This window comes from Dipodomys ordii, unplaced genomic scaffold (genome assembly GCF_000151885.1).
Source record: "Dipodomys ordii isolate 6190 unplaced genomic scaffold, Dord_2.0 Scaffold107, whole genome shotgun sequence".
Classification (NCBI taxonomy): domain Eukaryota; kingdom Metazoa; phylum Chordata; class Mammalia; order Rodentia; family Heteromyidae; genus Dipodomys; species Dipodomys ordii.
In genome coordinates, this window is record NW_012267323.1 from 2,502,352 (window position 1) to 2,523,839 (window position 21,488).

Genomic DNA, 21,488 nt, shown 5'->3' on the forward strand with positions numbered 1-21,488 from the left:
TATATATATATATATATATATATATATATATATATATATATATATCGGTATACTGGTATACCTAATATGTATGTATGTATGTATGTATGTACTGGAGCCTGAACTCAGCGCTTTGTCCCCACTAGGTAAATATTTTATCACTTGAGCTAAAAAGAACCTCCAACCCTTTTTGGCTTTAGTTTATTTTTCAGATAGGGTCTTTTTTATGCACAGGGCCAGTTTTAGAAAATAAACTTCCTACCACTGCTTCCATCCTAGTTGGACTTTCAGTAACAAACCAGTATGTCCAGCATGATTTTGAGATAGGGTCTTGTTAACTTTTGCCCAGGTGGGCTGTGAACATCAGTCTTCCTGTGTCTGCCTCCTATGTGATTGGGATTATAGGCCATTCATCACCATGCCCAGCCCTGTTTCAGACTTAAAAAAAAAAAATCAGGGCTGTACTACAAAGGGATATATTGAGCACCTTTGTGTCTTTCTATTGTGGCAGAATAGGAGCACATCCTAAATGTTATGTGCATCTTTGGTTTTTAAAATTGAAGTAACAGCTTTGGCTCCTAGGCCCATATAGATAATTAAAATGTGAAGTGAAAATTTTGATTCACTGTAATTACATTCAAATATCATCATAATTAGGTTGGTTTTTCAAGAGTCAAGGACTAAACTCACCATATTTAAGAATTCAAGGAACATAGACACATACACACAAATAAATTCCATCCCCACAAATCCAAACAAGGCATAAACAATTATTCTTGCTCTTTTACTAGATAATAGTAGGGAATCAGGATCTTAAAAAAAATTCCTAAGGTTACTCAGACATTCTAGATTAGTCTCATCTCCTAGTTCTGTTTCAGAAAGGTCTTAGAGACCTCAGTGGTCAGGCACTGTCAATCCAGAACTCTCAACCAGTAGTTTGACCTAAATCCCATTAACTATAGTCTAGATTTTTTCCTTTGCTCTTTTTCTATGGAAGAGAAGAGATTTTCACTGATCCTCCCAAACTAAACCATTGTAACTCCCTTTACCATCTTCTGTTGTTCCTCACGGGTCTGCTTTTCTTATTCTTTTTTCCCCTTGAATTATCTCTTAAGCCTTGCATGCTGAGTTCAAAGTAGAGCAAAATATTCAGCTCATCCAGATTTATAAATCTTTCTGTATATCTGGAATATTCTCAGTGAAAATTATACTTGTAAACATGGTTTCTGATATAGTACATTAACATTTTGAAAAATGCAGTTGTGAATGAAGTAAACAAATCCATTTTTAGCTTTCAAAGAAAGTCACATATCAGGATCCCCAGATGGATCAGTGATAATGTGAGACTATCATGCATTCCTAAGCCCAGTATGATTCCTGTTAGTTTTGTTTTTATATTGAAATAGGATCTGGTTAGCCACATCTGACCAATGATATTCAATGTATCTCTTATCAATGAAAGAAACAAAAGAATCCACAACAGTCAAAAATGGCTTATAAAGGGGTGACACTGTCCAAAAAGAAATGTACTCTTTACCTGACTTATATAACTATAACCCCTCTGTACATCATCTTTATAATAACAATAAAAATTTTAAAATGGTTTCTAATTCTTAAGTTTTGTTTCCTGCTTTAGGAAATATACTAATCCCTGTAGTTAAAAATTAAGTACTTTAGTTGGGTGAGAAAGTTAATAAGGCTGAATTTCTCTGGAGTATACAATACAAAAAGCAGTGTGGTACTGTAAGGTTTAGTTTTTTCAATAAGCAGACTACCAAGCCTGCTCTGAGTTGATAGCTTCATGATTACAGAGACCACAGACAATTGTATGGCTATTAAGAAAAAAACTGAAGTGTGGATCAGAGCAGAAAAAGACCCCTTGTATTTGGAAGAAGACTATTTAGTCTTTCTTCATATGAACTTACAGACTAAGCTGCAGATTGGGGTGAATGCCTTTAAGAGCAGTTATATACATCAGAGGCCTTCTGTAAAATAGTTGATAAAAAATCTATTTTAGTAAAAGTCATTTGATCACATTTCTTTAACAAAAACCCAGCTAAAAATCAAAGCTAATTTAAGTTCTCTATAAATATTTCACTAAAACCTGACAGAACATAAATCAAGTCCCATTCGCATCAATGTTTGGAAAATAAGAATACTCATTGCCTGGGTAACAATATCCACACAGCAGGTCCCTGGTTACAGTCAATAACATAAAAGGGAAAGAGAATTTGCACATACTGTAAAAAGGGCACACATTCGTTCTATCTTCTCTGGGTTCCGTGGCCCACCATTCTTGTTCAGTCTCACCAGAAACCTCTCACTGAAATGCAGGAAAGAGAAATGTAAGGGAACTGTATGTTCAAACTAAAAAGGGCAGATACAGAAAAAACCCTGATCAAAGAGCCACAATCCATTCTTTCTCTTAAATCATTTGAGTAAAAAACTGTGTCTAACGAACTGTTTGTCAATCATCTTTCTCTACAGAAAAGATCAGACATTCCTCTTTAATAAGCTGTAAGTACACAACGTTTAGTTGTCTTTATAATGATGAACTATGGACATCCAGTGAACGAAGACTTTTTAAAACTTAATTCCATAATTTGCATTTTTGACAAGCATAATTTTAAGATCACTTGTTTTTATGAGCATTATAATCCCTGCATTGTACTACATTTTGACACACTTCATGAGGATGATTCATGTACCCTCTGAGCATGTCTGGTGTCTGCCATGAACTGGAAGAAGCAAAGTCTTTATCCTCAAGGACAGTCTTTTATAACAGTGTCTTGCTAATAAAAGCCATTTTCTCAAATAAAATCAGAGGAATTCCTCCAACTCTTTCAATTTAATTTTTTGCTTCCCATTTGGTCTTCCCCGGAGATGGACATCAACTACTTAGCATTTCTCTTGTGACAATTTGCCAGTTGGTGCTCTGACAACAGGCAAGAGGTCTCAAGGCTATACTACTCTCCTAGCAAAATAGGCTTTATTTTTTTTTTCTTTTTGTTGGTCGTGGGGCTTGAACTCTGGGCCTGGGCGCTGTCCCTCAGCTCTTCAGCTCAAGGCAAGTGCTTTACCAACTGAGCCACAGCCCCACTTCCAGTTTTCTGGTGGTTTAATGGAGATAAGTGTCTCATGGACTTTCCTGCCTGGGCTGGCTTTGAACCAAGATCCTCAGATCTCAGTCTCCTGAGTAGCTAGGATTACAGGCATGAGCCACTGGCGCCCAGCTCAAAATAGACTTTAAAACAAAGTCTTGGTTTTTTTTTTTTTGGTCCGTCATGAGGCTTGAACACTGGGCCTGGGCTCTGTCCCTCAATTCTTCAGCTCCAGGTGAGTGCTCTACCACTTGAGCTACAGCGCTACTTCTGATTTTCTCAGACTTTCCTTTCTGGGCTGGCTTTGAACTGATCCTCAGATCTCAGCCTTCTGAGTAGCTAGGATTACAGGCGTGAGCCACTGGTGCCCAGCTAACAAAATCTTTTTTTTTTTTTTTTGGTCGGTCATGGGGCCTGAACCCTGGGCCTGGGTACTGTCCCTCAGCTCTTCAGCTCAAGGCTAGCGCTCTACCAGTTAAGCCACAGTATGTGGTGCTGAGGAATCAAACTGAAGGCCTCATGAATGCAAGGCAAGCACTCTACCACTGAGCCACCATCCCAGCCTAACAAAATCTTTTTGAAAATAAAAATTCACAAACTTTTAATCTGAATTTTTCTTGATCTCCTGGTACTTCTCTTCATTCACTACTATGGAACAGGTATTAGTTGTAAATTTGAGGTTTTGCCAAATGGACACTAGGAATAAGGGAAGAAGTGACTACCAATTTGAGAGTCACTCTATCACTGGTTTTAGGCAAGGGTACAAATGAGAAAAGTATAGAATATGAACACAAATTAATATGAATCCATTTGTGTATACCAGTGGCTCATGCCTGTAATCCTGGCTACTCAGGAGGCTAAGACCTGAGGATCACAGTTCAAAGCCAGCCTGGGCAGGAAAGTCTATGAGAATCTAATCTCCAATAAACTATTCAGAAAAAACTGGAGGTGGCTGTGGCTCAAGTGGTAGAGCAACAGCCTTGAACAAAATAGCTTAGGGGCAACACCCAGGCCAAGTTCAAGCCCTGTGACTCAACACAAAAAAATTATATATATATGAATCCAGCCACATTTTTCAAAGTCATTTTTTCAACTACAGAATTACTGTTGAAAGTCTATTTTAGTCTACTATAATAACTTAATTCACATTGTATAACATTTCAGCTTTCACAAATCATATTTTAAGTACCAAGAGATCTCATCTTGAGATCAAAGGATGAAAGGGTGAGAGAAAGAGTTCTGAAAGACAATCCATTGTATGTATGTTCTCCTTCTTAGTAAGACCTACTCTGATTAAGATGGTAAAAATCTCTCTTATATTTTGCTTTGCTATTCTATAATACTTATCTTTTCAAATATACTGTAGAATTTATTTAGTTACTATATTAAGTAGGTATAAATATGTATATATTTGACTGCTTTCTCTGCTAGCATGGAAGACTTTCATTTTAGTGCCTTTGAGTAAGAGTTGATATACCTGGATATATAAGCAGAAGCATGTTCGGATAGCATGGCCACTGGTTTGAGATACATTAGCTTTAAACCCTAATTTGCATTCATTCTCTCTAAACTTTTGTTTTGAGTTATATTAGAAATTAAACTTATCAAAATGATGGGATTACAAATAATTTCATATAAATATCTATTTGTTGTTCATATAAATACCTATTTCTTCACTAATTCCTCATCGAGAAGGCACAGAGCTCTAGTTTATGGTGTGCCTGTGTGGGGGGAAGGAAGAAGATAGAGGGAGAAAGGGAAGGAAAGAGAGAACCATTGGTTTCTCTATAGCTTTGTAATTTTTAGGAAAGGTGCACATATTGACAATGTCAGACCAGAGAGAGCAGGGCAGAGAAAAAAAGTGGTGGTGACGCCGGGCGCTGGTGGCTCACGCCTGTAATCCTAGCTACTCAGGAGGCTGAGATCTGAGGATCACGGTTCAAAGCCAGCCCAGGCAGAGAAAGTCCATCAGACTCTTATCTCCAATAAAGCACTAGAAAACTGGAAGTGGCGCTGTGGCTCAAGCGGTAGAGTGCTCACCTTGAGCTGAAGAGCTGAGGGACAGCACCCAAGCCCCATGACCAACCAAAAAACAAAAGTGATGGTGACAGTCTTCAGGGTACTAGTTTATCTCTATCTCTGCTGGGACTTACAGGAAATCCTTGTGGGAATGTGGAGTAGTCAGCAATAGTCTACGTCTCAGACCAAGCTAAAACAGGTCCAACTATAACAACACTTACTTCAGGTCTATAATTCACAGCCCGAGTTCCTGCAGGTAAGCTCTAGTTGCATACAAGATATGACCTCATTCGCAGAGGGAAACAAAACTGTTAACTTTAATAAACAGAGTGCTCACTGATCATTTTAAATGAAAATTTCTCCCCAGGGGCTCCTGAGATCTTCTGAGTCAAATTATCTCATTTAGGTAGAATGCTTAACTATCAAGCAGAGTCCTCTATTTCAATTATAGAAGCAGCTGATTTTCAAGAAAAAGTTTACTCTACACAAGGGTATTTTGACTGCTGAGTAAATTTCAAGAGGAGAATATAAGGACTTTGCAGCTTGCTTTGCACAGCATCCATACAAAAGTGGCTAGTGAGGTGTTTATACATCCATGTTATCATCAAAAGAGGAAAGTTTCTGAAGGCAAGCATTGTGTACAGAAAGTCAGGTGAGTGATGAAATAAAACACTTGACATCCTGAGGTTTTGGAAGACTGCAAAATTTGCAGAAGTCCAGTGAGAGATCCAGGAATATTAACACTGCCTCCCAATGGTATACAGACAGTAAGTTAAACAATGACACTTTTGTGAATAAGGAAATTTATACAACAAAAAATATAGTGGCCAGGACTGGGAGTAGTAGCTTACACCTGTAAATACTAGCTACTTAGAAGGCTGAGAAAAAGATTGGAGGTGGAGACCAGTCTAATCAAAAAACGCATTATTGCACAGAGCAAGTTGAGCATTGGGGTGCACGTCTGTAGTCCTACCTACTTGGGAGACTAAGAAAGGAAGACTGGTCAGAGATCAGCCTGGGAAAATGCTGTTTCCAATCTCAAAAAAAAAAAAAAAACAGCTAAAGCTAAAAGAATCAGCAGCAGGACTCAGGTAGTGAGAACTGGATTTTGGGCTCTGTGCGTTCTAGGCAAGCACTTTACCACTTGAGCTCCACCTCTGGGCCCCATTCTATTATAGAAGCATGAATTAAGACTACTAATAAAGACTACTACTAATAATTAAGACTACTAATAATAAAGACTACTGGGAAAATCATTTGTCTAGAAAGGTACTCTTCACTAATTCAACTCCACATTCCTTTAGTCATGTGAATTCCTCTTCCTTTCAACATATCCAATAAGCCAGGTATTATTTCTAGTTTCATCTTTTTCCCCCAGTACTTAGCACTACATGCTCTACCCGAGCTGCATCTTCAGCCCTTTACTTTCATCTTTTAAAGGAAATCTCTCTTAACAAAGGGTGAACAAATGCAGCAGTGCTACAAACTAGACTCTAAATGAACTATACAACTTGTGGTGGGGACAGAAGGAAAAACTGGGAGAGCGCAAGGGAAGGGGTGACATTGTCCAAAAAGAAATGTACACTCATTACCTGACTTACGTAACTGTAGCCCCACTGTATATCACTTTTATACCAACAACAAAGTAAATTTTTCTAAAAGGAAAAATTTCTCCTAGAGCCTTTTTGACCTGTTCAAATACTAACCAGGTGATCTGCTACTAAGCAGACATCTTGATATTTCTTGTTATCAACATCTGAGATACTCCTTTTCTTTTTTCTGTGTTACATACCCTTTTTCCTTAGATCCTAAGTTAGTCTCTTCCTTTACTTATTCCCTTTATTTGGTGGATCACATATTAAAGCAGCTCCTTAAAAAACAGTGCTTGAGAAATAGTTTTAAAAGAAAAAGAAGGGTGTCTAGGACTGCAGAGAATGCCACCACTGAGGAATATTAGTAAAGAATGAACTACAGAACTGGCTATGGCCCATTTCCCTAGTCTACTGTTCCTACCTTATCCCCTTCCTACCACAGCTCAGACTTTGTGAGGTATACTACTTTAACTTCTTGACCTATGATTGATAGACTGGACAGAACCACACTGGACCAAATGGAACCCACAAACCCAACCAAACAACTGAATAGAGTGGAATGTCATGCTAACCCCATCTTAGACCACTAACCTAGGCCCTTCCTAGGATAACCAGCTCCAACTAACTCTGGCCCTGGGAGGCCAGGCTTCCCAGCACCTTAAATGGAAAAAAAGAAATTGAACAATAAAATCATGACTCAGAAGGGGAAAAAAAAACCTTGTACATTTGGAAATACCTTTACCTTCCTAGGTAAATGATGCCAGTAAAGAACTTTAAACTGAGGGGGGGAAGGGGAGAGTGGGAGGAAGGAGGAATTCCCTCAGGATTTTTTTTTTGGAGGGGTGCTGGTTATAGGGCTTGAGCTCTGGGCCTGGGTGCCGTCCCTGAGCTCTTAGGCTCAAGGCTAGCTCTCTACCACTTGAGTCACAGTGCCACTTCCAGCCTTTTTTGTTTATGTGGTCCTGAGGAATTGAACTCAGGACCTCACGCATGCAAGGCAAGCACTCTACCACTGAGCCACTTTCCTGCCCAGCCTGGCTTTGAACCATAATCCTCAGAATTCAGACTCCAGAGTTAGCTAGGATTATAAGCGTGAGCCACAAACACCCAGCTAGGCTTTTTATTCTTGATCTTGGGTATGAACTTTTTTTTTTCATTTTTGTTTTCATTTTGAAGCCTTTAAGGTATTTGTCACTAGTGATTTAAAATAATATGCTTTGTATCTTGTTGTAAATGTATTTTATCCACTGTCTGCATACTAAATGGTCCTTCTGAATTGGAAATTTGTTTTAAAAATCTAAACAAAGTTTCCCTAATTACTTCACTGAGAATTTCCCTTATTTGCTTTGTTTCCTACTCTAGACTCCTATTTAAAAAGCCTGGATTTCCTGGACTTTACTCTAATTACTCATTTCCTTTTTTATTGTTTCCTCTGTACTCTCTGTTGTACTTTATTAACCTTTCAACTGAGATTTTCATTTTATCCATAGTGTTTTCATTTAAAGAGCCCTTGTTATTCTCTAAAAGGTCCTCTGCATGACATCCTATTCTTTCTTTTCAAGGATATAAATTCAGGTTAATATCTGATTTCTTTTTAGTTTCTGTGCTCCTACTAAAGGAGGACTTTAATAGGACTTCCTTTAGTATTTCTTATAAAGAAGGTCTACTAGTTTTTAACTTTTCAGTCTTTGCTTAACTCAGAAAAATCTTTAAAACTTTTTACTAGCATATATAAATATTAAAAAATAATAGGGTGCATGACATTTTTATACATATATACAATGTACTTGGATCATTCTCTATCTCTCTCTGTCTCCATGTCTCTGTGCTGGTACTAAAGCTTGAACTCAGGTCCTGGGTGCGCTTCCTTACATTTTTCCCTCAAAGCTAGTGTTCTACTTGAGTCATAGCTCCACTTTTGGCTTTCTAATGGTTAACAGAGATAACGAGTGTAATGGACTCTCTTGCCTAGGCCAGCTTTGAACTGAAATCTTCAGATTTTGGTCTCCTGAGTAGTTAGGATTACAGAAGGAGCCACTGGTGCCTACTTTAATCACCCTCATTTATCCCTGTTCTACCTGATAAAATCTTCATTGCACCTTTAAAAGAAATTATGATAAAACACAGACCATATAAAATTTCCTACCTAATTAGCTGGAATACCAGGCATAGTATCACCATGTCCAGCCATTGGTTGCAAAGGAATCCAGAACTCTTATGCCCAGGCTGGCCCTGAACTGAAATGTCTAGATGTCTGCCTCCCAAGTTGCTAGGATTTATAAGTTTGAATCATTATGCCCAGTTTCTTTCTCCATTTTTGTCTTATTGGGTAGTAAGAATTCTTTGCAAGTAATATGAATACTAGAACCTTCTTTATATGTATGTATGTATGTATACACACACACACACACAATTTACAAATATTTTCTCTAACTCTATGGGGCCCATCCTCCTTCCCTTCTTTGGTACTCAACTCAGGGCTTTGTACTTGCCAGGCAGGCACAGTACTAACTTGAACCAAGCCCTCTCTTGTAATTTTTCAGATAGGATCTTCAGTTTTTACCTAGGCCCAGCCTCAGATCATGATCGTCCTTCTTTTGTCCACCTGTGCAACTAGAATTACAAGTATATACCATTCATTCCTTGATGGTAAAAAGGAATGACAAAAGTATACTATCTTCCTTCTCTTCTGCCAAGAAGATTCTCTCCTCATCACAGGGATGGAATAGCATTGAAAGCTGGCCCTGTCCTCAGACAGGAAACTAATAGCCCTTTTCTCTGACTCTCTCACTCATATACAGCTAGTCAAGGCCCAAGGTTTTCTGCATTCTGGGCCCAGGTGTCTCTGATAACTTTGTTTTTCTCTGTTTCTCTTCGGCATTTTCTCTAAACAAAAGCTATTTTTTTCTCTCCCTGAGACAAAATTTTAAACTTCTATGTAAAAACAGGCAAATACTTGGCGGGGGGGGGGGTTATATATGTATGTATATACTATAATTTGGATATGGAGTTTCTCGCAGAGGTTTATGTGGTGAAGGCATGATCTTCAGCACTTTTGGGAAATGAGGTCTAGTTGGAGGAAGTAGGTTCCTGAGTCATACTATTGAAGGGAATACTGGGATTCTAGGCCCTTGTCTGTTTCTCTCTGCTTCCTGGCTACCAGGTGGTGAGTGGCTTTGCCCCATCACATTCTCCATCTCATGATGTTCTATCTTGCCACAGGTCATAAAACAATGGACACGCTGACCATGGAATGAAAGCATGAGTCAAAATAAGTTGTCTTCTTTGTAAGTTGTTTATATCAGGTATTCTATCACAGAGATGGAAAGCTAACACAACTCAGGATGGTTTAGATGACTTTGGATGCACTAGGAACTGAGACCAAACTCAACAGCTAATAAGATAGAGTTAGTTTCTTGGTCTGTGCATCCATCTTCTCTGAAAGTCAGAGTTGCCATTCTAATATACAGACTCATTCTCACTGAAACTTACTACTGACTCTTACCTGATCTGCTTGCCTTCTCTCATGTCGTATAGAGAAAAGAAGACATCAGTATCTTCCCCAATGGTATTATAGGTGAAACTCTTCAGGCTGAGGAAGAAGTGGTGTGGCACTGGCATCCGACAGGTTTCACCATGGCGTGGGCGCATTGTATCTACCTAAGAAGGTAAGTAAAAAGCAGTGATGCATTCTATTAAAAAACTAAGTTACTAAGTGTCATATACAACTGAAGGAAATTATTTAAGAGAGACTGATGTATTCAATCTGCCAGTTTTCTGTGCCAGTGAGGGATGTTATGTCAATAGACCTAAAGTAAAGTAGGCAAGCAAGCAGCTGTGAGGAGACAATACAGTAAGTAAGGGTAATTTGGGAACTGAAATTTCAACTTACAAGTGAACAAAAATCTCTTCCAGGGGAGATGGGAAGGTGGCTCAGTGGTAGAGTGCTTGCCTTGCATGCATGAAGCCCTGGGTTCGATTTCTTAGTACCACATAAACAGAAAAAGTTGGAAGTGACGCTGTGGTTCAAGTGGTAAAGTGCTAATCTTAAGCAAAAAATAAGCTCAGGGACAGTGCCCAGGCCCTGAGTTCAAGCCACAGGACTGACAAAAAAAAACTCTCCACCAGGTCACAAATCTAAATTCTCCAGGGATCAACTATCAGTCCTTTTCTTTTTTAAAAGCAATACTGATGTCTGAACTTAGGGTCTTGCACTTTCTAAGCAAATATTCTGCCACTTTGGACAAGCCTCCAGCACTTTTTGCTTTAGTTACTTAAAAAATAGGGTCTCATGTTCTTGCCCAGGCTAGCCTGAACTACAATGCTCTTATTTATTCCTCCCTTATTTATCCTTGCATAGCTGGGACAATAGGTATGTGTCACTGATGCCCAGCCTACTGGCTGAATTACCAACTTATTGCCCAGGCTGGTCTCAAGCTCTAATCCTCCCGATTTCTACCACTCAAGCAGCTTGGCTTATATGCATGGGTCACCATGCCTGGCTCAAAGCCATTTCTTCAAGATGTTGTTGTGACTGTGACACACTTGGTTTATACTGTTAGGAGGTTATTGCCATTCTTAACATTTTAATTTTTTTTCCCAAGTAGATTCATTTTAGTCTATCAATTTCCTTTTAACCGTGTTTAAGAAAATTTGCACAGAGGAATGGAAACTGTCAAAAAAAACTCCTTGGAGGTCAAAGCTTCTTAGAAGAAAGGCAACACATAGTCAAGAAGTCAGTGGTATGTATTGTTTCTTGGTACTTTAATTTGTTATGATCTCTTAGAAGAAAGTATTAAGGGAAAATACTGGAGGCCTGGGTCAGCTGCTTACCTGGGATGTGCTTTGTTGTACACTTTGCCGGCTAGACAAATGCTATGAAAAGAAAAAAAAAGAAAAGACTCACTCCACTGGGAAGAAAACTAATGTTTATTTAAGAAAAAAACAAACCTTCATGCTAGGTAGCCTACGATGGCTTTAGTATTCAGAAGCTCACTTAATTCAGATAATTTTGTTAGAAAATTTTATTTATACTTGATGGAGACAACTAAAGCTGAGAGTAAAGGAGTGATCTGTTGAAGGTCACATAGTAAGAAGGTGGTAAAGTTTGAATTCAAACTCTTGCCTCTCTATTTCTAGATATTAGCAAAGTCACAGGTGAATATTTGCTCCTGTATTATTGATTTGGCAATGTCTTCTCACACTGTACTATTTTCTGAGCTGTCATATACAGCCTCTTGAAAGAAAAGGCACTCTCTCTCTCTCTCTCTCTCTAATATTTCGCCATGATATTTCTTTGCTGATGACTAAATTTAGACAAAGCAGATTCCAATTCCAGCTATGTCACTCATAGGCTATGAGACTTTAATCAAGTGATTTATCCTGGCTAAGAGATCTTTTCTCAATTGTAAAACTGAGGTAAGTGCCTGTTTTGTCTTCTCCAGGAGGTCATTGTGAATTCAAGCCAATAATGGGAATCAGTTTGATACAATAGCTAGGAACCTGATTAGAGACTTACCTGGTTTTGAATTCTGACTCACATTTACCAGCTGTGTATTTTTCACCTTTAAAGCAGAGATAAAATGCTGTGCCTAATTCAACTTCATCTGTTATATACAGTGATAGTTATTCTATGTATTCTATATAACTAGTATAGATACCACAATTGGTATCTTTCTTCATAATTATAGAAAATTCATTCCCATTTAGAAGTAAATCCTTGCCAAGAAGACTGAGTTCACATATATTTAGTGCCTAGTGCTGGCGAACTCAACAGTCAGCATTTCAACCCTGCTTCCTTTTGGATGCTAGAGGAGTGGATCAACTTATTTGGTGAACTGCTTCACATCACCTGGGTGAAAAGAATACTGCTACAGTGGGATGGTTTCATTTCCAAATTCACATAAAATTTAACCCTAAATAAAATGAAAAATACTAACTGAAATGTCCTAGCTATATTTAGTATTAATACTTATGTTTATTATTAGCAATATTATTATATGTGTATCACTAACAATAATTGAGTGTTCATTCATGGAACTGTATGTACCGATAAGACATATTAAATATAAAATAAAGTCCCTAACAGTTAGGCAAATTATTGAATATAATGTATATACACAAAAGAAAAGTTTATATATAAAATTGGTTTTAAAAACTGTGTTTTTTGTACATGTGCCATTACTGGGCTTGCACTCAGTGCCCTTGGCTTGGCTTTTGCACTCACAGCTGACCCTCTACCAGCAGAGCCATGCCTCTAGTCCATAGAGCAGAGTTTCTAACATGGTGTCCATGAACAGAAACAAAGCACTAGAAATACTGTAATTTCTCTAAAACTGATTGTAAAAACTTTGTATGCTATCCATTCTTGCATATGGGAGGAACTTTCAAATGACCATCTATGACTCAGGAAGGGTTAGAAACCAACATTCTAGATGGTTAGATATTCGAGGGAGAGGTTAAGTGTTGTTCATCTTTAATCTCTGTACCTCACACCTCTAAAACTTCATAGATCATGTATAAAGCAAATGCTGTGCACATCAGTAAATATAAACAAGGAAATATACTGAAACAGACAATATTTGTATATTTCTTAGGAAAATTTCCTAGGTCCTCAACCAGGCAGCATCCTTGGTATCCTGTATGGTATCTAAAAGTATTCCATTTTTTGAAAGATGTATTTTTGTCTTAAAACAAGGTCTCACTATGTGGTTCAGGCTGGCCTTGAATTACAATCATCCTTCCTCAGCTTCCTGAGTACAGGGATTAGAAGCATGTTCCATAACAATTTGCTTAAAGACATTCTAAAACTTTCAATTCAGTATACATTCACTGAATATATGCTTCTCCAAAGTGAAGTATATCTAGTGCCTTAGTCTAAGCTTAACTCTCTCTTAAGATTCTACACTCTGTTTGTTCTACTTTAAAATGTTTTACATTTCTTTTGTTTACCTTTTAACTAGCCTGTAAAATATAATCTTGGTCATCAATCAACCCAACAGATTTTTATAATAACCAATAGACCTCTAATATCAGATGCTTAAAAGCTTTGTCATCTACAATGTTTTTTACTATTATTAATGTTAGGAGTACTCTGCTGCTTTTCTTTGTTTCCAAATCACTCTTGAGAGCTTTCTTACAATTGTGTATATAGACCCCTTTTGAGCATCCTACAGAGGATGTCTTGTAAAAACGGCATGCCTTTAGAAAGTTTGGTACATTATTTCCAGGTTCAATGACTACATGAACAACTGGCTCTTTGTAGCTTCTTACAGGTGTGTGGAAAGTGTTAGTATATTGTAGGCTGAAGGAAAACCAGCAGAGTAAACAGAGATCTGTCCCCTACACAATATATATGGTATATAGTATACTATCCCCTAGACAGTATAGTGTTCTATGGACTGGAGACATGGCTCAACTGGTGGAGGGTCAGCTGTGAATGCAAAAGCCAAGCCAAGGGCACTGAATTCAAGCCCAGTAATGGCACATATATAAGAAAATACAGTAGAGAAATACACCAACAGAATAAGGAAGAGTCTACTGAGACAGAGGCCAAGGATCCACTTCAAAAATACCATTTCTAAAACATAATCAGAGAATTATAAGCTATAATATTATCAAGGAAAAAAAATGACGTATACAGGAATAAGCTACTCCATGTTTGATTTCTTACCATCTTATAGAGGTCGGAGACACTAATCTGGTCGGAATCTACTACTTCAAAGTCCTTCCGGGGCACCAGGTCCAGGCCTAAATGTCTAGTAAAGAGAAAGACTACAATCAGCATGTATGTCCTCAGATTACTGACTTCTCTCTTTTTGTGCCTAGGAACCTGTACCTGTAAAAATAATGAGAACAGAGAGGTTCAGACGCTGCCCCTGTAGGGATATGCTTCTATTCAACAATATCTAATTGTTAAATGTAGCTACATTCAATTTGGATAAATGAGGCTAAATTTAAAGGTTAACATAATTCCAGTTATCAGTAACAAAAGGGTTTCATTTAGTATTGTATGTATAGCATAGTATTTGATTTCATTAAGGATGGATTTCTTCAGATCATTAATAAGCCATGCTTATTTTTCTATTTCTCCCTAGTCTAATAGTATATCCAAAGTTCAATTAAAAAAGTAAGTACACTTTTGTATTAGGATAAAAAATTACTCAGGTCTCATTTCAAAGACAACAGTAAAAATCACCTCCTTAAAGCTGCTAAACCTGAAGAGGTGTCTACTTTGGTTGCTTTATTTTCAAGTTAATTAGTACTGATATTGGTAAAGGGCTAAATAGATGTTAGCACTAATACCTTAAGGAACATTAGAACTTTTTTTTTTTTTTTGGTCTGTCATGGGGCTTGAACTCTAGACCTGGGCACTGTCCCTCAGCTCTTCTGCTCAAGGCAAGCACTGTACCACTTGAGCCACAGCGCCATTCCAGTTTTCTGGTAGTTTACTGGAGATAAGAGTCTCATGGATTTTCCTGGCTCTGAAAGCTGGGCTGGCTCTGAACCTTGATCCTCAGATCTCAGCCTTCTAAGTAGCTAGGATTATAGATGTGAACTACTGGCTCCTGGCTAGATTAGAACTTTAATCAAAGAATCATTACTTAAATATAATAGTATTTAGAAGCTCTAGCATAATTGTGAACAGGAAGAAAAATGTACTGGTAATTACTGGTTGACTGGCTGGTAGTATTAAGCAGTGAAAATAACTCTATACATAGCCACAACTTTTGAATTTAAAAACTATACATAAGTGGTAGAATGTTTGCCTTGTATACATGAGGCCCTGAGTTCGATTCCTCAGCACCACATAAGTAAAAAAAGCTGGAAGTTGTGCTATGGCTCAAGTGGTAGAGCACCAGCCTTGAGCTGAAGAGCTGAGGGACAGCACCCAGGTCCAGAGTTCAGGCCCCATGACCGACAAAACAACAACAACAACAACACTATACATAATTTAGTTCAATGAAAGTTCACACTTTAAGATAATAACTTAAACCTGGAGCTCAGTGGAGCTACAAGATTATAGACATGTAAAACCAAAATATGGTACTAGATGTGTGTGTTCATTTCTCAATTTTTATCTGAGAAGATCTATATCAGATACTTAACTCCAAAACAAGGGTTATAAATTATTGTGTCTTGGCTTGGCTTTTGCATTCACAGCTGACCCTCCACCAGTTGGTAGAGCACTTGCCTTGCATGCATGAGGCCCTGAGTTCGATTCCTCAGCACCACATAAGCAAAAAGAAAAAAGCCAGAAGTGGCGCTGTGGCTCAAGTAGTAGAGTGCTAGCCTTGAGCTGAAGAGCTGAGGGACAGCGCCCAGGCCCAGAGTTCAGGCCCCATGACTGGACCCAAAAAAAAATTTTTTTAAATAAATAAATTATTGTGTCTGGCAAAAGTATTATATGGAACTTTAGAAGGAAAATATTTTTTCTTGCAACTAGATTATAAGGTAGCTTTATAACATATTAGAAAAAATAACACTGTAGACTCTGTACATAAAATTCCATTTGTTTAAAATTAAGTCAGATGTACATCCAAATTACAGATTTATTTTACTTGTAATTTACAAAGTGTTACAGGAAAATATCTGAGGTTAAACATATTGTAACAAGATGGAAAAAATAGAAAAATCTATGTACGTATATGAAGAAGAGGTAAAATATATTAGCCTACACTAAAATGATAATTAAGAATTTAAAACTATATGTGTATTTTTTAAGCATGCAAGAAAAAAGAAAAAGCACATTTTTCTATTTAGAGATTTAAAACATTTTTCTATTAAAAGGTAACACATTATCCTTGTGAAAGGATTACAAACCTCTATCATATCTACAATTTGCATTATCCTTTTTAAAAAACTTGAGTTTTTAAAGATAAAAACATTTTTGCACTAAATGATTTTTTTTTAAGTTCATGATCTGAGATCAGTGGTATATACTAGCCTTAGCTTTTTCAGTTTCTGGTTTAATGACAATACTATCCCAGTGAATCTGACAACTGAAGTGAACATATTTCAATTTATAAGAGATTTTGTTTCTACTGGTATTCTGCCTTCTTATAGAGAGACTCAATTCCATTACCTTTTATTAGTCATTTAATTTCTCTCAAACAATTCCGACCTCTGGCTTCTAACACAGACATGCCACTGCAGTAGTGTCCATGGACAACAAAAGAAAGCTACAGCACATCAGTTTATCCCTCATAAAAAACAATTTACAAGCCGGGAGCTGGTGGCTCACGCCTGTAATCCTAGCTACTCAGGAGGCTGAGATCTGAGGATCTCGGTTCAAAGCCAGCCCAGGCAGGAGAGACTGTGAGACTCCTATCTCCAATAAACCACCAGAAAACCGGAAGTGGCGCTGTAGCTCAAGTGGTAGAGCGCTCGCCTTGAGCTGAAGAGCTGAGGGACAGCGCCCAGGCCCAGAGTTCAAGCCCCACAACCGACCAAAAAGAAAAAACAAACAATTTACATTAAAAAGCTAAAATTTTTGCAGGTATAGTCTCAAATATTTAAAATATATCACCTGCATAAAGAAAGCAGCAGAAATATAAAGTATTCTTTTTTTTTTTTTGGATCCGGTCGTGGGGCCTGAACTCTGGGCCTGGGCGCTGTCCCTCAGCTCTTCAGCTCAAGGCTAGCGCTCTACCACTTGAGCCACAGCGCCACTTCCGGCTTTTTGCTTATGTGGTGCTGAGGAATTGAACCCAGGGCCTCATGCATGCCAGGCAAGCGCTCTACCACTGAGCCACCTTCCCAGCCCCTAAAGTATTCATTTTTGTATTAGAAAATATAATTATAAATTTAGCCTTTTAAAATATATTCTGAACCTCTTGTATATCATTATCATTTTAAGTTTTCAAAAACAAGAACAAAGAAACTGAGTGTGAAGGTATACACCTATAATCCCAACACTTGCAAAAGGATTATGAATTTGAGTCCAAGTTGAACTACATAGAAAATGCAAGGCTAGCCTGGGCTAGACAGTGTGTCCATGAAAAAAGAAAGGAGAGGAGTAAGGGAAGGCGGGAAATAAGACAGTATATCATTAGAGGTCACAAAAATGTATAGTTGCCCCCTGACAACTGAAGGATTAGTTCTAGGATCTAACACACACACACACACATTCACTCACACTCACACTCACTTTCAATCCAAGGAAGCTCAAGTCCCTTACATAAAATTGCATTTTATTTGTAAATAATCTACATAATCTTTGTTCTTTTCACCATCTGTATATTATTTGTAATACCTAATACAATGTAAATGCTATGTAAACAGATGTAATACTACATGGTCTAGGGGGGGAAAAAACAGTGGCAACTTTAAAAAAACGCTTTACATCCATTATTGGTTGAATCCCTACATGCAGAAACCACAGACACAGAACTTACAAATATAGAATAACCTTATTATTAGGACCCATACACAAAAGGGGATTGAATATGTAATACAATCAAAAGAGCCATTTCAGATACAACAACTGAAGAAAGCTTCACATGGCATTAGTTGGTAGGGCTAGAAGTGAGTGTATATGCTGTTAAGACACATAGTGATGGGCCTGTCTGGAATCTATGCAAACTCTCACCTTAGCATTGTGACACCCTTAACTTGCTTGTCCAGTCAACTGCCCATCCACACATCCCACAAATAGTCTCTGAGGTTTTATAATGTACCAAACCAATAGTGTTGGATACTGGGAATATACTGCTTTTAAGTCAAGCACATGCTCTTATTCATCATGATTTCTCTCCTGTTAATAGAGCACTTTCCTGTTCAGGTAAGTAGCTTGAACACAGTACCTTTCATTATCTTTGGAAATCAGAGAATGATAATGGATGATATGGCAAAAACTAAACCTAAATTACATGTACTATCTTCAATCAGACTATTTTTAATGAAGAATGGCAAAAGTTAAACTGGTGACTATCCTTATTGGGAGGAGGCAGACAGAAAGAGTACACAGAAAAAAGCAATGTAATATTCACTACAAATTTCACCCTGGAAAAGTGGCTCTGTCTATTTTTTCCCCATGGGTAACTTCAAGAACAGAGACTGGTACATGCAGGGAATGGTCAACGTGGACTCTTCCCTTTTGTCACAATAAAGGAAGGTAATGCAGAAGAGTCATCAGGAGCATGGCTCTGATGTCAGATTGCTTTGCTGCCTCTTCCACCAAGTCTCACTGTCTGATCTACTGTAATGCTATTCTCAGCATTAATCCATGTAAAGCACTCAGTACTGTGCCTGGAAAGTGTGACTGCTGCTGCTATTACAATCACTACTATTATGTGTTATATCATTAGCTAAAATATAGCTTCAAGTTTGACTTCACTGTGTGGTCCAGGCTTGCCTCAAAGTGATAATGCTTCCTGCTTCAGGCTTGGAACTGCTGATGGTGTAGTTATGAACCACCCTGCCTTGCATTTTGTCCTTCCTTTCCCTTACTCCCCCCTCTATAATTTTTCTCCTTCTTCCTTTCCTTCTTCCTTTCTTGGATTTTCATTTATAACAACTCATCCATGTTACCACTTTCTTTTCAATTATGTCTCTCATTAAGGTAATTGTTGTTGAAACTAAGCAATACAAGTTTAGTTTGTAATCTGCAGGAAGTCTTCCCCAACAAGTTTTCTCCATGTAACTTTATAGGTAGTGGCAGAAAGGTTTATGGCTCAGCATTTCCCCTTTCATGATATTTGAAATTTGTATCAATTTCCAGTTATTTATCAGAGTTCTCTCTCTATCTCATATTGTACTCACCAGTCCTTGGTCAAAATCCTTAAAATTTTGCTGTCAATCTCTCTCTCTCCTTTTCTTCCTTCCCACCTTCCTTCCTCTCTTTCCCTCTCTTTTCCTTTCCCCCTCTTCTTTTTCTTGTCTATGATCTCTATACCTAGGACCTAGCACAATACCTTTCCTTGGTAGCCACTATGTGAATATATTTAATTAACAGGTTAGTTATTTTGTCATTAACTAAATTAAAACTATTTTCTGTGATCACTATACCTGTGATTCAGATGATGAAGCCCACGAGAAAAACATAGAAAATAGAATAAAATTAGAACATTATAATGAAGCATAAAATTTAAAGAATTTCATATAGATATTCAAAGCCTTAGAGGGCTTCATCAGAAAGAATTTTGAATCAATCCTTAGTCACAACTTTTTTTTTCTTTTCTTTTTTTTGCAGTACTGGGGTTTGGAGTTTCCCACTTATTTATTTTTTTGGTTGGTCGTGGGGCCTGAACTCTGGGCCTGGGTGCTGTTCCTCAGCTCTTCAGCTCAAGGCGAGTGCCCCTCACAGCTATTTTTCTAAGCCTAGAATGATCCCAGTACATGTTGTAGGCTCAAATAAATACTTATTCTTGAATTATTGGAATAACTCAATGGTGATAAGTCACACATAAGTGGGGAAACATTCAGCCTTTTGCTATAACATAGTAGTGTTTGGGGCTAAGAAGAAAGCAGAATCAGTAGTAATTTCTACTACTCAAACTCATTAGTATACAAGTACGCTGTAGCCTATACCAAGCAAATCTGTTCAGAATCAAGAAAGGATATAATTAAACAAAAATAGCAAGGATTAGAAGCTTTTAGTCAAAAAGTTTACAAATTAAAAATTTAGGGTTGCATTTTTTTCTGATTTCTACTAATGACTATGGACCAGATCCATTCAGACTTATAATAGCCCATGGTTCTTTCCTTTTTCCTGAAACAGTCTTCCACTTTTCAAGAGAACCTCAAGTCCATATAAAAATAGAAAGGAGCGGGCTGGGAAGTTGGCTCAGTGGTAGAGCGCTTGCCTTGCATGCATGAGGCCCTGGGTTCAATTCCTCAGCACCACATAAGCAAAAAGAAAAATGCTGGAAGTGGCGCTGTGGCTCAAGTGGTAGAGTGCTAGCCTTGAGCTGAAGAGCTGAGGGACAGCGCCCAGGCCCAGAGTTCAGGCCCCACAACCGGACCCAAAAAAAAAAAAAAAAAATAGAAAGGAGCCATCCTTAAAGATTCATCCCCAGAATATGTTAATGTGCCTCTTTGTGGAAGTTTTGGTTTTGTTTCTTCCTCCATTCATTAAAGTAAATGTATGTTGGGCTCTTTTGCTCCTATATTTTCTGGTTCTGGGAAATTCTCCTTATTTTTACAAAATTTTCTCTTTAGCCAGGGACTAGTGGCTCATGCCTCTAATTCTAGTTACTCAGGAGGCTTAGATCTGAGGATTGCAGTTCCTGGGTGGGGAAGTCCATGAATACTCTTATCTCCAATAAACTATTCAGGAAAAGCCAGAGATAGCACTGTGGCTCAAGAGCACTCGCTTTGAGCAAAAGCAGCACAGGGACAGAGCAGCTCAGGCCAACTTCAAGCCTCAGGATGGGAAGAGGGGTGGGAGGGGTGAGAATTTTTTTTCTCTTTATTGACTTTGTTCTTTATAATGGAAGTTACAATATTTGATGCAGAATCTTGCTTTGTCAACCTTTATGTTACATTTGCTCAATTATTTCTCACGTTTTTGTTTTACTTGCATCTAATTACATAAAATTTATCTTCTTATTCTGAATGCTTCGTTTTGGAAGTCATATTCTTTCTTTATCTTAGAATCTTATTCTCACAGTGGACCATTCTAGATTGATTCTCTTTGTGGATATTTGAGGACTGTGTTTAATTTTTTAAAGTTCTTTACAAATTTCTACTCTCTGGGGATAGGTCATTTCCTCTATGCCCAGAGCCTTGCACTGGGTTTACACCTTGGCTTTTTCTGCTCAAAGCTGGTATGTTACCACTGAAGCCATGCCTCCCA

General features: G+C 37.9%; 1 protein-coding gene across 1 annotated transcript in view; it reads right to left on the reverse strand.

Moving 5' to 3' along the window:
* The window catches only part of Dock3 (dedicator of cytokinesis 3), a 187,819-nt gene that overhangs the window by 91,988 nt on the left and 74,343 nt on the right, over nucleotides 1-21,488 (reverse strand). Inside the window, exons 8-11 of the mRNA XM_013028052.1 lie at nucleotides 14,364-14,448; nucleotides 11,525-11,566; nucleotides 10,197-10,351; nucleotides 2,221-2,302 (exon numbers count right to left, since the gene is read on the reverse strand). Of these exons, the coding sequence (XP_012883506.1) occupies nucleotides 2,221-2,302; nucleotides 10,197-10,351; nucleotides 11,525-11,566; nucleotides 14,364-14,448 (364 nt within the window). The remainder of the gene's footprint in view (nucleotides 1-2,220; nucleotides 2,303-10,196; nucleotides 10,352-11,524; nucleotides 11,567-14,363; nucleotides 14,449-21,488) is intronic.